Genomic DNA, 16,222 nt, shown 5'->3' with positions numbered 1-16,222 from the left:
GGTAAGAAAGGTGATCTTCAATGACTGGCTTAAACCGTAGCTTCCCACAGATATCCCCCTGAAAAAGATAGCTAACTAGTGACGAGCATGTAGGATGGCCTTATGTAAACATATCAACAGAATGATTGACAATTAGGAGGACCACTTATTCAGATGATCCACCCAAAAAAAGAAACTCCTTCTCTATACCTTAAAATTGTCATGATCTGGCCTGTTTGCTCCTCCCTAATTAGTAATTCCTCTCACCTGCAGTTTTCCCTCCCTGCCTCAATTACAATTTATTCCCCTCACCTGTTTCCTCTGGTTTAAATTCAGTTCTCTCCGGTGCCAGATCATTACTTGTCTTTCTGTTAGTCTTTCTGTTCAGTTTTTTTATTTCATGGTTCATGTCCTGGATCCTGGCAGCCAGCGGAAAGAGGGTTTCAGTGTTTGTCTCGTCTCCTGATCGTCCACTTTTCCTCCCCCGAGGAGTCCTCTGGGTTTTTGGCTCATTATGGGGGGAGGTTCAGTTTTTATCAAAGTAAGCCTGGCTCCAGGGAGGAGACTAGTTTAAAGTCCTGCTTCAAGTTCCGGTTCCTATGTCCTGTCTCGGCTACCCTCTTCCACTGAGCCTGCCTGTCTGCACCTGATCCTGTCTGCTCCTGTGCGTGACCACCTGGTCATGCTTCTGGTCCCAGTCAGACTCTGAACCCTTCTGGAAGCCTGTGGATGCCTGGAAGTCTGGATCCTGCCACCTGTTTCTGTTCCTGCGAGCTCTGGATCCCTGACCAGGATCGGCTTCCAGCATGACCTCTGGGACTGCAGCACTGGGGACATTCTTGGTCTGGACTGTTAAACCAGGTAAGTGACCAACTCAGATAATCTTCTGTCAGATGATCGTGGCCGCTTTAGTTTTGTTTTATTAAACGTTTTGAACTTTCCTACTGATTGTCTCTCCTTGAATACTGGGTCCATCTGTCCTCGGTTCATGACAAAAATTGGTGCTAGATTTTTTTTAAAGCGTACTTCTCACCACAAAAGCAAATCTGGAGTAAGTCTGGATCCATATGTATTTTTCATTATGTTCATGGTGGAGAATCCTGCTTCACAGCAACAGGTTGAGCCAAACATACTCAAAATGTGCAGGGTCATATTGACCACGCCATTTCACTTTTTTTTTTACCAGTTCACCACAGTTCTTCCAGCAGTCCACACTTTCTCTGCTCTCTTTTTTATATCATCTTCTCCTACTTTCCCATCCCCCCGGCTTGTCACAGGTTTGCCTGCTGTGTATAAAAGTAGCAGCAGCAGCAACCCAGACTAACCCAGCTCATTGGCTAATTTGTATCACATGCGGCCTGGTGCCGGACGCTCCGGAGGATTTTACCATGTTAACAGGAGAAGCGGAACTGCCATGGGACAACATGCAGTAATTTATAAATGTTTTAAATCAGGTTTAGTATGATCCATGACCTCTGTCTTAGAAGATTTGTAAAATTTGGGTTTCATTGACAATATGAATACATTTTCCATCTGCACGATGGAAACATGGTTTCAGGAACCACCAGCTCTTTTTTTGAATGAAAAAATGTTTGTGTACACCAAAAACAATGATTTGGAGGGACTTCAGAAACTGTTTAAGTTCCCCCATAGAGAACAAAAATACACTTCAATGAACCATAAAAATGTTGATGAGTAACTTGGATGATAAATGTATTCTTCTGTACATCAGGGATCATTAGTCGAATGTAAGGATAATAAACTGCAGCTTACTTTTTTGGCTGCTACAAAAAAACGTGTAGAAAACCTAAATTGTAACCAAAGGCTGTGTTCAATGTGGACAGAACTAGTTCTGTGTTTTACCAACTCAGTAAATTGGCATGTTTGGCTTAGAGCAACATGGTCTCATAACTATCTAAATATGGGATGAAGTACTCTGGCTGGATTATTGTACGATATATGTAACAGTTGTTTACTAATTTACTAGTGACACTTTCTGAAGAATTTAAATTAATGTGGATAATTCATCTATTAATATTTTGTCTATACCAAGCTTGTGTTTGCAAAATCACAAGAGGCGTATACTATGCGTGTGTTTTATTTATTTAACCAGGAAATGTCTCATTGAGATTAAAGATCTCAGGCACCATCAGGCTTACATGTCAGCCATAATATTCAGCAACTATAAAGCAGATTGGTGGAACGAAGATGATTAGTAGCCGATGTATTTCCGAGATAAAGTTTTTTAATAACAAGGAAGCTGACCAAGTACATATTAATACCCGCTGTGAGACTGGTTCTGTATTAGAAGGAATTCTTTATTCTATCCATCTAAGGGGAAGGATGTGGAAAGGAGGAATTACTTTCTCACATATGGCCAGACTGAGCTGTCAGGAACAGAAAATGAATTGATTCATGGATTATTGTTGAAAGAGTAGTTCCTAATAAGTCTTAATAAACAATTCCTTCTTTAATGCAATTCTCAGATTGCTGAAGGCAAACCTTTACTCTCGTTTTCATCGGATCTCCCTGTTGACACTCCTAATAGCCCTTTAATACTATACACCTTTACACGACATTACCACTGCCATACTGGTAAATCTGCACTCATCTCTTTTTTCTGACTCTTGGTCAATGCTTTGTCTGTGCATAATATTGCAGATTAGCTGTTAAGCAGATGCATAAAAATACATAGGAGCCCCTGTGACAGATGTATTTATACTTGCGGCTCTGGCATGCACAGGGGCAAACCTGAGATACTTTGCTCCTCCCATACCTCTTTGTGGCTCTGATTTATGGACAGTTTTTTTAGGGAGAGAGGATAACATAGGAGGCAAGAGAGATGGGAAACTGAAGATAATATTGCAGAAGAAAAAAAAACCTTACACAATGGTGTAGCTCAGTCTGTTCTGATAAGGAAAAATACCATTGAAAGGCAGAGTTTGTGATTTAGCCATTCATCTATATCGCAACCCTCTGCAGGTATCATAAGAAATCGATGATAAACACAAAAAAGATCAAATGTGCTCAAAGCTGATGGGTGGAACTTGGAATAGAGCCATATCCAATGGGTATCAAAATGAGTTGGTTAAAGTGGTTCACCCAACTGGCCTTAATGCCTCCTGAATGCTGGCATAGTTTATCTTTATTGCTACATCACACCAAAGGGCACAATATTCGGGTCTTTCAATACTTCAGGTGGCAGTCTAGAATGAAAAGAACCCAATCTTTTTTTGAAAGACCATACTGTATTTGGATTTTTTTTTTTTTTGGTCCCTGTTTCCAAAAAATACAAAAAATACAAAAAAAAAGAAACACATGGTTCACAAAATACAAAAGCTTTGTGTGGTGCTTTATTTTCATTTTAAGAATGTGTAAAATGTGATTTAAAAGCTGACCCCAAAGTTATTCTTCTGCATTGATTGCTGGAGGGTCAAATTTGTAACTATTCAAAATTAGGCAGGGAGGCCGACCACAGAACCCTTACAAGGACCACAAATGGCCCCCAGGCCACACTTTCAACCAATAATTATAGGATGTAAGCAATTCAGATTAGCAACAGTTCTGAATTGCTCTAGAGATTATCAATTCTTCACCTGTCTCTTGAGAAAGACCTCCTCTAAGTCAACTGATTCTCCCCCCTAAAAATATTTCCTCTGTCATAACCCCATCCCTTTACTTCCTCCACCGTCAACCCGTCCCCTAACCTCAGATTGGTGAGCACCAACAGGTGTCCGCAGGCCTCCCACAACAAACACATTCCACCCATTCGTGACTCCCAACATTGGCACCTAATCAGGCTGTGCTTTCACCCAGAGAGCCATGACCACAAAAGTAGGAAGGGGCAGGAGAGAGAAGAGCTGGATAGACAGTGTGCCACTGGAGGAGCGAGCTGTACGAGATAAGCTGGACTCAGGCGCAGGAACTCAGAAGTTAGAAGGACTGCAGTCTTTTACAAGGATGTAATGTCTGCCATCATGGGACAGATGAGGATGTTTAACATTGACACGTTCCTCGTCATTTGTGGCGTTCTTTGTTTCACCTGCACAGGTAAGGAATATGAATGCATTTCTATGTGCATGGTAAAACTTTGCACTTCAAGAATCCTTTTGGTTAGGCTCATTTACTTGAATTACTCTGAAATTGTTTTTTTCTCTAATGTAAAGCATTTAGATGATAAAGTAAAAATAGTAAAATTAACTGAGTAGAGAAAAAGGTCATTGAACCTTTAACACTGAATAACAGATAGAAAAACAATCTGTTGCCCTTCACTGGTTGGTGGCCTGTGGTGCAGTCAGCGCTCCTAGCGCTATTATTATTACCTGACAAGCCTTAAAATCAGCAAAATACATGTAGATGTATGTAAATACATCTATTTCCTTTTTAGTCACACAACACTAATTTAGTCAATTTTAAATTTTTTATTGTTTTTTTGAGTGCAGTTGATTATTTTTTTTCTCTAAAATGGATGAAAAATACCAACCTAACTTTCTGCTATCTGTTTAAAGGAACATATAGGAAATTAACACTTTATTTTTGGTTAATTAGTATATGTTTTCCATCCATAATAGAGATGGAATCCCAGAAATCCCTTTGATCCCACATTCTCGTGGCATATCTGTCACATTAGCCGGGTCTCCCTTGCCCCTCAGGAGATATTCGCTGAACTACGCTCACTGACTCTTTTGTGAGTCGGGTTTGTCCTTCACTGTCTGTCCTACATATGCTTTGCAGAGGAGTTGCTGTCAATCCAGCTTGTTCCCCTTTGGCTTCTGTGATAATTACCAAAATTATGTATTGATTTCATCAGTCGTACAGTATTTTATCGGCACAGTATTTTATTTTTTTATTTAACTCTGTCACTTATTCTTTTATTTTTTATATACTTTCTAAGGCACATTTGTGTGATCACTTTTGCTATAACCTTTAGCTGCTGTAACACCACAGTTTCCCCATTGTGGGACAATAAAGGGATTTTCTATTGTATTCTATTCTATTCTATTCTAATTTAATATATAAGAATGTCAGCAAAAATGTGTTTTATCCTATAATTTCCACTAATTTATTATACATCGATGGATATATTTCTACTTGTTTAAAAAAAATAGTAATATAAATATTACAGTCATATATTTATATTACTATTTTTTATGTATTTATTTGTGTTTTTCAAGGCTGCACTTTAAAAAATGTAATTTTCTAGAGCTGTTTTAAACGAAATTTCTAAGTCTTGTTTTGATGATTATGTCTGACACTTATTGAAACCTTGAAATTCAGTTTTTTTATATTAAGAACATTTCTGAAGATTATTTAAAATTGCATTTTTATTGAAGCATTGATGGCCTAGTTAAAATAATGTAATGATATATAATCACTTAAAACATGATGAGGCTCATTTTGTGTTATTTTAGAATCAGAGCTGTGGCAATGAGTGGTTCAGATCGCTTTAACTTATTTTTTTCAATCATTCTGAGGGTTTGGATTGGTTTTTTTATGTAAATCTAGATTAATCAGAAGAGCCAAACATATCTCTATTATTTTTTTTTTTATTAATTTATATGAGCTTGACATCTTGAACCGAATAGCTGGTTACAGTCAAAACTTTAAAATATGAAGATCGTATAAGCTGTCTACAGTGTTGATGTTAAGATCAGGTGACAAGAATGGTTTCAAGTAAAGTGACCAGAGTGTGCATAAAACAAGAAAAACAACATTTTCTGCTTAGCTGACTGGTTCATTTTAGTAAAAGTTCTTGCTCCTTGAAGAGCATTGGGTCGATTAAATATTTTAGAATATAAGTCCCAATTACCCACTTTCGAAATAAAATTATACAAACACCCAAACCTTTAAACCTTGATTCATTTGTGTTCAGTATACAGTTAAATGGAATTTTTTTTTTTACTTTTGACAGTTTAAAAACATCTTTAAAAAAAAAAAAACCTTCACACAAGTATGAAAAATACCTTTCATCCAGTCCACAATGCTGTGTTTAAAACTTATGGGTTTTTCTTTATTGTCATCTAATATTACAGTCTTAAATGTCACGTTTTCATTGGATGTCATTGCAAATGTATAACATTTAATACAGATCAATGTAACAAAAGTATGCAAATGATCAATTTGATGTGTTTTGCTTTGTAAGTTAATTTCTCTTAACTAAACAAACATTTTAGTAATATTCTAATGAATTGAAAATTACTGTAAACACGTATGCCTTAAATTGTTTAATCTCTGATTAATCTGTTGGAAAAAAGGTAGATTTAGAGATTTTCTAACTATTTAGGGTTGTCTTTCTCAGCTCAGTTTCAAGCCTTTTCACAGTTATTCTGACAAAAAAACTCTTTAGTTAAACTAATAAACACAAAAAGAATATGGAAAAGCTGAATTAAGCAGTTTATCAGATTATATCAGTTCTAATAGAATTAGAAGGGAAAATATGGCCGAGCTGCGAACATCCACTGGCTTTAAGGCAGTGGATGATTTGCTTTAACCTTAAGAAGATCTGCTCTGTCATTAACAACCCAATAGACAAATGTGAAAAGATTTAGCTAACTTTCTTTAATGTGTTAATATAACGCTTTTCTTTATTTTGGATGACCTCATAGTACATAAATCTATTTTTGAGAACTTCAATCAGAGGATTGCTGTAAGTTTTTTACTTTGATCCAAAGGAGTTCCTTTCAGTTTATCCCCTATTTGAGAAAACAATCTCCCGGCCCAGTTAAAGAAAATCTCCAGGGATGTTTACCAAAGGCTATAATCCAAAAGGGTCATCTCTAGCTAGGAATTTCCCAGTAGGAAACAGGAGGCACAGATTTTATTGTTTTATTTTTCCCATTTTGCAGGATGGCTCCCCACCTGCTATCAAATGATCTCCCTTAACCAGTCATCAGCCATGAGGTCAGTGACCTCTGCATTAAACAACAGATCATCCATGCATCGTGTAGATGGCATAGGACGCTATTTTTAGACAATAATCTTAGTGGGAATTGAGCGCGATACCAAACCACAGCAGGTGTGACTTATCGATCCAGAGAACAAACACTCTGTTGACTGACTTTCAGAGGCTTAAAGCAGAAGTTCAAGCACGCTTTGTTAAACAGGATTCAATTTGACATCTCATAAGTAGAACCGTGACTCACCTCTTATAATCCTTTCCAGAAGTATTAGTCACAACAAAACATTTGGTTTTCCAGGAGCTTCTGAGACAGAGCGGAGACTCCATCAGAAGTTGTTCCAGGACTACAATGTGAAAGTCAGACCGGCTCGTCACTGGAAGGACAGGGTGATGGTGCGAGTGGGGATGACGCTTTCCCAGCTCATTGGCTTGGTGAATATGGATAACCTGCATCACCTGTGGAGAAGATGTTTAGAAAGCCTTATGGCGATCGCTTCATTGCAGTAATGTATTTATAGAATAAAAAATATTTCGCCTTTAATTTGAGTGCATTTGCAAATAATCCAGAAATTGTTGGTTTTATTTTGGTTTCTCTACGCTACGTGTGCTTTGAGTAATCATATGACTAGAAAAGTGCTATAAAGATTCAATCCATCTAACATTAAAGGGTACTAATTAACCTAGTAAAAGTTTAACCAGAAAACTTATCAATACTCTGATGAGTCATTAAGATACTTAAAACAGCTGCAACTGTAGCGTTATAAGGTTGGAGATGGGCACCAATTTATCTTGAAACAACACACAGTGAGCAGGATCAGGAGGATGCACTTTTTAGATATGCTAATCAATATGTTCTGAGGACATTTCATGGCTAAACCTTTTTTCTTCTACTTCACAAACATGGCAGTTTTGCTAAATGCGACAAAGACTTTAAATGTAACAATGAGCATTAGAAGAGAGAGAGAGGAAGCATAAGAGATGCCCAACTCTTCTAATTAATGGGTCTGCAAGCTGCATTCTGAGAGCAGAGTTACTATACTTAAATAAAACTGGTTAAAAATTAAAAACTAAATTGATAAAATATTTTATTTAACTGCAATAAATAAATACTGTTATTAAATTAAAATAAAAGTTTTATTTTTGCTTAAATAAAACTAACATGACTTAATTCTCCTATATGTCCTTCATTTTTGAGTTTAGCAATATTTGTATTTTCCTGGAAACTGATTTGAATCTTTTTTTAACAAAAGTCAGTTCATGTCCACTATACTTAAATCTTTTTTTAAAGTAATATTGTTTGCTGACTATTTATTTCATAAATGTGTCATAATATAAACATTTTCTGTCTAAAAAGAAAATATTAATGAAAACTAAACTAAAACTAGTGAAACTAAGAATGAACTTAGTATTATTAAAATCTTAGTATCTAACAAAAATACCATACCCACCTTAAAAGCTTACTGAAACTTGTCATATAACAGGACAGATGGGACCCAGTATTCTAGGTGAGACAGACAGTGGGAAGTTTCAAAACATTTATGACTAAACAAACGTCGAACAAAACAGAAAACTGAACGCAGAGCTGTGGCTCAGCGGACATGCAGAGGCTGCGAAGGGGCGGGGCAAAACCCCTCACTGGCACTGTGGTTGTGGGAGAAACACAGTTAAGTGACCATGATGATCTGACAGAAGATGATTATCCGTGTGAGTCACTTTCCTGATTCAACAGTTCAACCCATCCTCTCGGGTAAGGCAGGATCAGCCGATGCACTACCAACGAGATGTGATGCTGAACCTTCCAGAGCCCGATCCAGGTCAGAGACAGGACTGTACTGAGATCCAGGAGTCTGTAGACTGACCAGGGGATCCAAACAGGAACAGACAAATCCAAGGTTCCCGGAATCCACAGAACGTTCAGGCAGGTCCAGAGTTCTTAGAGTTCAGCAGTGAGCTCAGACAGACACGCACAGATGGAGACATGTGGGCCCAGTGGTTGAGAGGAACAGAGACAAGACATGGTACCAGGATAACTGCAGAACTTTAAACTGGACTCTTCCTAGGAGCCAGGATCACAGGAGTTAAAACTGGCTATCCCCGCCAAAACCTTGAGGGCTCCGTGGAAAAGAGCTGGAACACTATCAGCAGACAGGAGACAAACACCAAACCCTCTCAGTCCATTGGCCTCCAGGGACGGGAACATGAACTGAGGACTAAAGAAAAACTAAAACACACAGAGAAAACATTGAAAACTAACACGAATACATAAAACAAATAATGATCTAGCCCCGATTGCTGGGCTGAACCGTATATAAAGCAGACCGCACAGGTGAATACAATTAATGATAATTGGAGCACGTGGAGGGGAAAGCAGGTGAATGAAGTGAGTAATTAGATCAAATACCAGGGCTGCGATAACAAAACTAAATAAATAAGAGAAAACAAAATGATTACAACTGGAAGAATTAAATCATAATGAAAAATCTCTTAAAGACTCTTAAAAACTTTATCAAAAAATCAAAAAGAAATTAGAAAAGATGTAAAATATAAGTATATAAGTATATTTAAAAATACTTATATATACAAAAAAGAGATTAAAGAAATGGTATTCCTTTCCCTCATTTAAAGGATTTATACTATAGTTTATTCTAGAAATTTAAAACAAACAAAAGAAATCGTGTTTGTTTGAGGCAAAAAAAAGTATTTTAAAGCATATATTGTGATAACATGCAAAATAAAGCTATTTTTTTAATGTAGCTGTTTTTTTCTCTAAACATTTTTATTTAGCTTAACTGAGGGCAAAAATAAGCTCAGTGACAAACAGCGTAAATTGGAATATTGAGATATCTCTCTCTCTGTCTCTCTAAGAGTGCTACTTCTTTAAATATTACAGAAACGTACTAATCACAGTCCTACAGTTTGTTAAAAAGCAGAGGTACCAATTATTTAGCCATGTAGCTCATGTAAAACTATTTCTTAATAGGTCAATTTTTTCCCACTTAAAAGAGTAAAAACATTTAATGACCCAGGGGTTGTACACTTTTTTAACATCATAGTATATATCAAGTTCAGACATTAACGCTAGCGGCTGTAACATCAACCTTTCCTGTCTGTCCCAAAACAGAATGAAAAGAACAGCGAGATGACAACAAACGTGTTCATGAATCTGGTATGGATGCGAAGCCTTTTTTCTAAAACCTTTCTTTGCCTTAAATAAAAGCTTGACACTTTGATATCTTTAACTTCTGCCATTTAAATCTCTGACCAGAATCTTTGTTGATATAGGTTATGCACATAAAGCCTGTCTTCTATTTATTCCTCTGTCCTTCCCAGAATTGGACAGACTACAGGCTGTCATGGAACCCGGAGGAGTACGATAACATTGCAGTTTTGAGAATTCCTCCCCAGAAGGTGTGGCGTCCTGACATCTACCTGATAAACAAGTGAGTGACTCATTGCCAACAACACAATCATTAATCTAGAAGGCAGAACATTTAATTCACTGCATACATTATTTTTTTTTCATTTATAGCCTCTTTCAAGATAAACATTTTTCCCCATGAGAAAAATCTCTAGAACAGCCTAGAAAGAGGAACTTGACTTGCATACCCATAACTCCCTATTTTACGCTTTCATTTTTTAAAGTGATGCTATAAAGTTTTCAGTCCAAAGCTTCCAGTCAGTTGGCTTTTACCTGCAGCAATCTGTGTCAAACTAACAGTTTGTCAGAAATAACACAAAGCTTAGAGTAAGGCATACAGCTAGTTTGACTCAAGCTGACAGCTACTTTAAAGCTATTGGCCACTAAGAGTTCAGTTGCCTTCAACCAAGAGTAAAGTTAATCTCTATTCAAGCCAATATTTACAAACTAAGTGTTAAGAGTATTGCCAACTAGACTAAAACTAAATGTAAAGTATTGGGCATTTCAAAAAGTGTGACTCCTACCCTGCGATACTTTGGCTCCAGTAGTTTTGGCTAGTGTCTTGATGGTAGGCAAGTATCCGACCAACAGGCAGTAACACTTAGGAGACTGGGAAATGTTTAAGGTTTCATTGACAACCGACTGAACAGAGGAATAGCTGGGAATGGTAGGAATGGTTCAACGGCCAATTGTAGGCGTCAGGTAGGTTGGAGCTCTTGAGAAAAACAGCACAGGTGAAATTTGAGGTTGAAGGAACGCTTATTTGAAGATGATGGGGATCTGAGGTTGGGAGAATGATCCAACTTGGAGGGTTGGAGGGAATCTAAGAAATATAGGTTCTGCACACTTGAGGGTTTAAATCCCAAGGAGCAAAATGGTCAGTGGAACCAGTTGAAGGAGAACTGGAGGATGTGGAGCAAGGACCCTAGGGCTTGTTTGAAGAATCCAGAACTTTGATCAGTAAGGCTGCAGGTGGCATAATCTGGCAGGAGGAGGACTGGATCAGAATCCATTTTCATGCTAGAAGTACCTTAGAGTAAAGAACACAGTGATCTGAGTTTAACGCAAGCCAAACATCCACAGCTTTTGGAACTTGGAGGGCTCGACATTACAACTTAGGCAATCACTGGCTGCAGGCTCCTTTAAAGCTTCACTTATGATGATGATTTGCTTTGTTTACACGGACCTGCTGCAACCAGGGCTGCCAACCAAACTTCCTGACGTCACCTAGGGGAGAATTGAGGGAAATGGCAGGTTAAGAAACAGATCCCAACAGATAGTCTGAATATGATTTCATTGATTAAATGTCTGTTTCATCCACTTAGAGGAGAGGTGGGAAAGTTGTAAATTGAGTCTCACTTTTGTCTTTATTTCTCTTACAGTCACGATGGGCAGTTCGATGTGGCTCTGTACGTTAACGTCTTGGTTTACAGTAATGGTATGGTCATTTGGTTGCCTCCTGCCATCTACCGCAGTTCCTGCTCCATTGAGGTACATAACTAACCTCCATCATATAAGCATAGCTGTGGTAATCAGATCCTATGCAGCTAATGGGACTGGCATTAAAAAAAAAACTTTTTTAGAAATTAACCATAAAGTGCTGATTGCCTCAATTTTGCTGTCCATAGGTGGCATATTTCCCATTCGACTGGCAAAACTGCAGTATGGTTTTCCGCTCGTACACCTATGACGCCTCAGAAGTTGACTTGCAGTTCTATCTTGATGAAAGTGGGGCAGATATCCAGGAGATTGTCATCGATAAGAATGCTTTCACAGGTTGTTTCCAAACATATGCAGTATTTATCCACAGCCATATTAATACAGCATTATCAATCCAGCTAACCCTAACATGTTGGAATGTTTTCTTCACCTCTGCAGAGAATGGAGAGTGGGCCATCCGTCACAAACCAAGCAGAAAGAATGTTGGGGATGACCTGTATGAAGACATCACCTTCTACCTCATCATAGAGAGGAAACCTCTCTTCTACATCATTAACATCATTGTCCCCTGCATCCTCACCAGTGTGTTAGCTATATTTGTCTTCTACCTTCCTCCTGGAGCAGGTTAGCTTATTTGACATGCTTTGGTATCAAAGTACAGAAAGAGGTGCTTTATGTTGGGGAATCCTAAGCGGTATATGTTTAATGTTTCTGCTTTATAAGGCTGTAGAATGAGTTAGTTGTTGAGAAAATCTGGCCTTTTCACCTTAAAGACCATAGTGCTTTCAAACCACTGATCAATGTGAATCAGAGGCTTAAATCCAGATGCACGTATCACTGTAGTTTTGCATAACTGGAGCTCCACAAGCCGGTGACAGATCAAACTTTTACTGACTTTTGTTGTTAGCCAATAGGATACACTTTGCATTGGATTATTAGAATTGAAGGGCTTAAAAGATAGCGTTTACACTGGAAAAAATCGAAATCAAGAAAAGTCATTTTTTCTTAAAATAAGTGTTCTTGGATTGAGGAGGTAAAACAGACATTTTGCCAATGGAATCAGACAATTTACATTTAAAATAAGAAAACACAATTGCATTGTCTTATTTCGAGTGCATGTTATCTAATTATCTTATTTTAAGAGTAAAAATACTCATTGCATTTGCAAACTATCTCATTTACCTGCTCAAATTAAGGGTAAAAACATTTAATTTAAGAAATTTGTACTTATTACTAGATCGTTTTTACAGTGTATTTATGTGCATAAGGAATGAGAGGAGAGAGAAATTAATTGGATACGCACAAAAAGAGCATAGTCAAAATTTTGAAAGCTGAAAATTTAAAATATTGTTAAAAAAGGTGCTTGAATGAAAATGTTTGTAAAGCTACAAATTGAAATGTGTTTTAATGGTTGAAATATTCATAAAATTCGAATAATCCGATCTGACACTTTTTATCCTAATTTGGATAATTTGTTCCAAATGGTCTTTTAGGATACACAAACAGTTTCACAATGTCACAGTTTCACAATGTTTATCACTGGAGATATAAAACTTTACACAAGTATTGTTTTCAACATGTACAACAACTGTAAATAGTTGGAGATGTCAACTATGAACCATACCCAAAATATGGAAAATAAAAAAGGTTTTTTTTCATGCAAGGGGGAAAAAAATGTTGTTGTCAAATAGCTCAGGCTTTGTAAATTTTGTACAGTGTGTACATATATCACCTGAAACTAAAAGATTTCAGGTAACAGCCATTAAAAATTGCCCATTCCAGTCAAATGAAAGCAGAATAGCAGCCCACTCCCCTGCGACTTCCAGCTAAATCCCCTCGAACTTCCAGCCACCGGCCTTCTCCTGGTTGTGAATTTTTTACTCTAGCGTCACCCTTTCACTGAATTGCAGAGTCTGATACGTCCAACCTGAGTATTTACATTAGTTCAAAGATTGATGTTTAAAATGTAATTGTAGAGGACCAGCCAAGGATCAGCAAAGTACCAGCAAATGGCCCATCAAGGAAAGTGGAGACATTTTGAATGGCTACTACTATAGCTTTTGAATGAGACAAATCACAAGCAATTGTGATTTATTATATTATTTCACTGGCCAATGGCATTTTAGTTTGCAATTAGCATTTTTGCGCACAAGCTATAAAAAGGTGGGAGCTAAGGGGTTACAGGTAGAGAATGTATGACTCAGTATAGCCTTTCATAGCATCTCATTCTCTAGCATACATTAGTTCACAGCTATCTACACAATAGCTTGTATGAGTTTTTTTGATCATCAGAACAAGAATAAGAACAACATTTTGTAGGTATGGATAAATAAAACGGGTGTTTTAAAGTCAGACTCTCTCTTTTGAAACCAATATGTACACATTATAAGGTTTAAATTATTATTTCTTTAGAAAACTCTCTATTGTACTTATGTCGGAAGGTTTTTGTGCTTTGTTGTGAATCCTCAATATTTTCTGCCCTGTTCTTTCCATTTTCCATCTTTCAGGGGAGAAGATGACTCTGTCCATTTCTGTCCTCATCGCTCTGACGGTCTTTATGTTGCTACTGGCCGACAGAGTCCCAGAGACCTCACTTGGCATCCCTATCATCGTCAACTACGTCATGTTCACCATGATCCTGGTCACTTTCTCTGTCATCCTGAGTGTGGTGGTCCTCAACCTTCACCACCGAACGCCTAGTACCCACATCATGCCGAACTGGGTTAGAAAGGTATAAAGCGTCTACCCATACTAATTCAAAATTTATGTGCAAATGCAACTTCAATTGATCCTTAAACCTAAATTTACAGGTCTTCATTCACATCCTGCCCAGATACATCGGTATGATGAGACCAAACCCAGAAGAACCCTTACTGGAGGAGGATTCAGAGAAGGATGACACAACGTTCCGAGGTCTAACTGTACACCAGCCTGGAGGAGAGTATTTCTTTCGCAAGATCAACCCTGATCTTGTCTTACCCTGGAGAGGGAGGTACGGTTAAGTTCTGTCATTTTTAGCTTGAAGGTTTGAATTGAGTGTATAGTTCCTCTTATTATTAGATTCCTTAGACTTCGTACATGTGGGAATTTGTTTGAAACTTTCTTATTTATTTCATTTGCACATTGTTTTAATGTACACATAAAATCACAAACTCCAGCTGTTATTTGAATCTTTACCAAATATACACGGATTGAAGATGGAATAATAATCTGAATGCAAAATTTGTATGAGCTCAAAATCAAAAATTCTAATCATCACTTTATTCAGATTAGAGGTATTCTGCCATGCAAAGACTCGTCAAATTATTAAAACCAAAGAAGAAAAGTCTTGGTTTTTCCAGAACGGACCCAAGACAGGTTCTAACTGCAGTTAAAGCATCACAGCTTTCTCTAATGACTTGACAGAGTGAGCAGCTCATTGTTTTGCTCTTCCTGTTACAGAGTCAGAGGTAATTAACTGTACTTTAAAGTTCTGTGCTGCTCAGTAGTACTGTCCCTTGTTTGATGGCAGCAGGGCCTCGGACACTGCGTCCCCACTTGGACCGGCTGTACCAAAACTGAATTTCCATTTAGGGAATTATTTTTATTATATTTTAATTGAACTGAATTTAATTTACACACATGCACCGTTGTCATGTCAGTGTACTCCAAATCTATTGCCTAAAGTCCACACGTGTAAAACATACTCATACTTCACAACTGCTTCCACTTGCTACTCTCCTTTGGCTACAAGAACATCTCAGCTCTCCTATGAACCCAGCCTGGTTTCTAGGCATCTCTCGTCCCATTACAGCAGCATCAGATTCAGCCTCAGCTAAGCCTCACACTCCCATTCACAGTCGCCAGCCACTAAGCCTCTATTTAGGTTGGGCATTAGGGGGTAATCCCACAGAAAGGAGGTAGAGGATGGGGGAAGATCTGACAGGGAGAGATGATTGCCATTGCTGAGTGATAGGGGCACAAGAGGCTTGATATTGGATAGAGAAGAAAGACACAGCTTTCATCGCTATATCTTGCAATACAGTTAGAGGAAAGTTATTTCAGTAGAAATTAATCGCTTTGGGTATTCTCATTTCCTATAAGCGCTGGAAAATATTTTGCCCACTCAAAAATATCTCCTTGTTTTGAATAAGATCGTTCTTGAGTCTAGGGTCTTTTTTAAGATTAGAGTCAAAACAGTTGGGTTAATGGTTTGGTTCAACCTAAAACTAGGTTGTCACAATGTTCTGCCCTCCAGGAATATGTAGTGTTGAATGTGGAGAGTATGTCGCACGCACTATTAGCCGTTCCTTTTCACTAACCAACAAGTAGTCACACCTCCCTTTAATCAGCTGCTTCATTTATTTAGTCCATGTTTGTCACACTGTCTCCCTTTGTCTGGCTCTTCTGACGCCTTCCTCCTGCTGGTGCCATACTCATTGCCCAGTGTTACCAGCATGCACGCTATGTAACTGTACACTACAAACACGCAATGTATAATTGATGGC

General features: G+C 37.9%; 1 protein-coding gene across 1 annotated transcript; it reads left to right on the top strand.

Annotated features, from left to right (window-relative positions):
• Positions 1-3,436: 3,436 nt before the first annotated feature.
• On the top strand, positions 3,437-14,727 carry LOC107084099 (acetylcholine receptor subunit beta-like; the record flags this gene model as incomplete). The annotated part of the gene is made up of 9 exons (XM_015373781.1): positions 3,437-4,029; positions 7,176-7,309; positions 9,999-10,043; positions 10,208-10,317; positions 11,678-11,786; positions 11,924-12,071; positions 12,174-12,359; positions 14,243-14,466; positions 14,546-14,727. Coding segments are annotated over exons 1-9 (1,223 nt in total), but the record flags the coding sequence as incomplete, so codon positions are not given.
• Positions 14,728-16,222: the final 1,495 nt, after the last annotated feature.

Source organism: Cyprinodon variegatus, unplaced genomic scaffold, assembly GCF_000732505.1.
Source record: "Cyprinodon variegatus isolate N-32 unplaced genomic scaffold, C_variegatus-1.0 Scaffold92, whole genome shotgun sequence".
Taxonomy (NCBI): Eukaryota; Metazoa; Chordata; class Actinopteri; order Cyprinodontiformes; family Cyprinodontidae; genus Cyprinodon; species Cyprinodon variegatus.
Note: the sequence above shows the minus strand (reverse complement) of the source record. Positions and strands in the feature narration are given on the sequence as shown.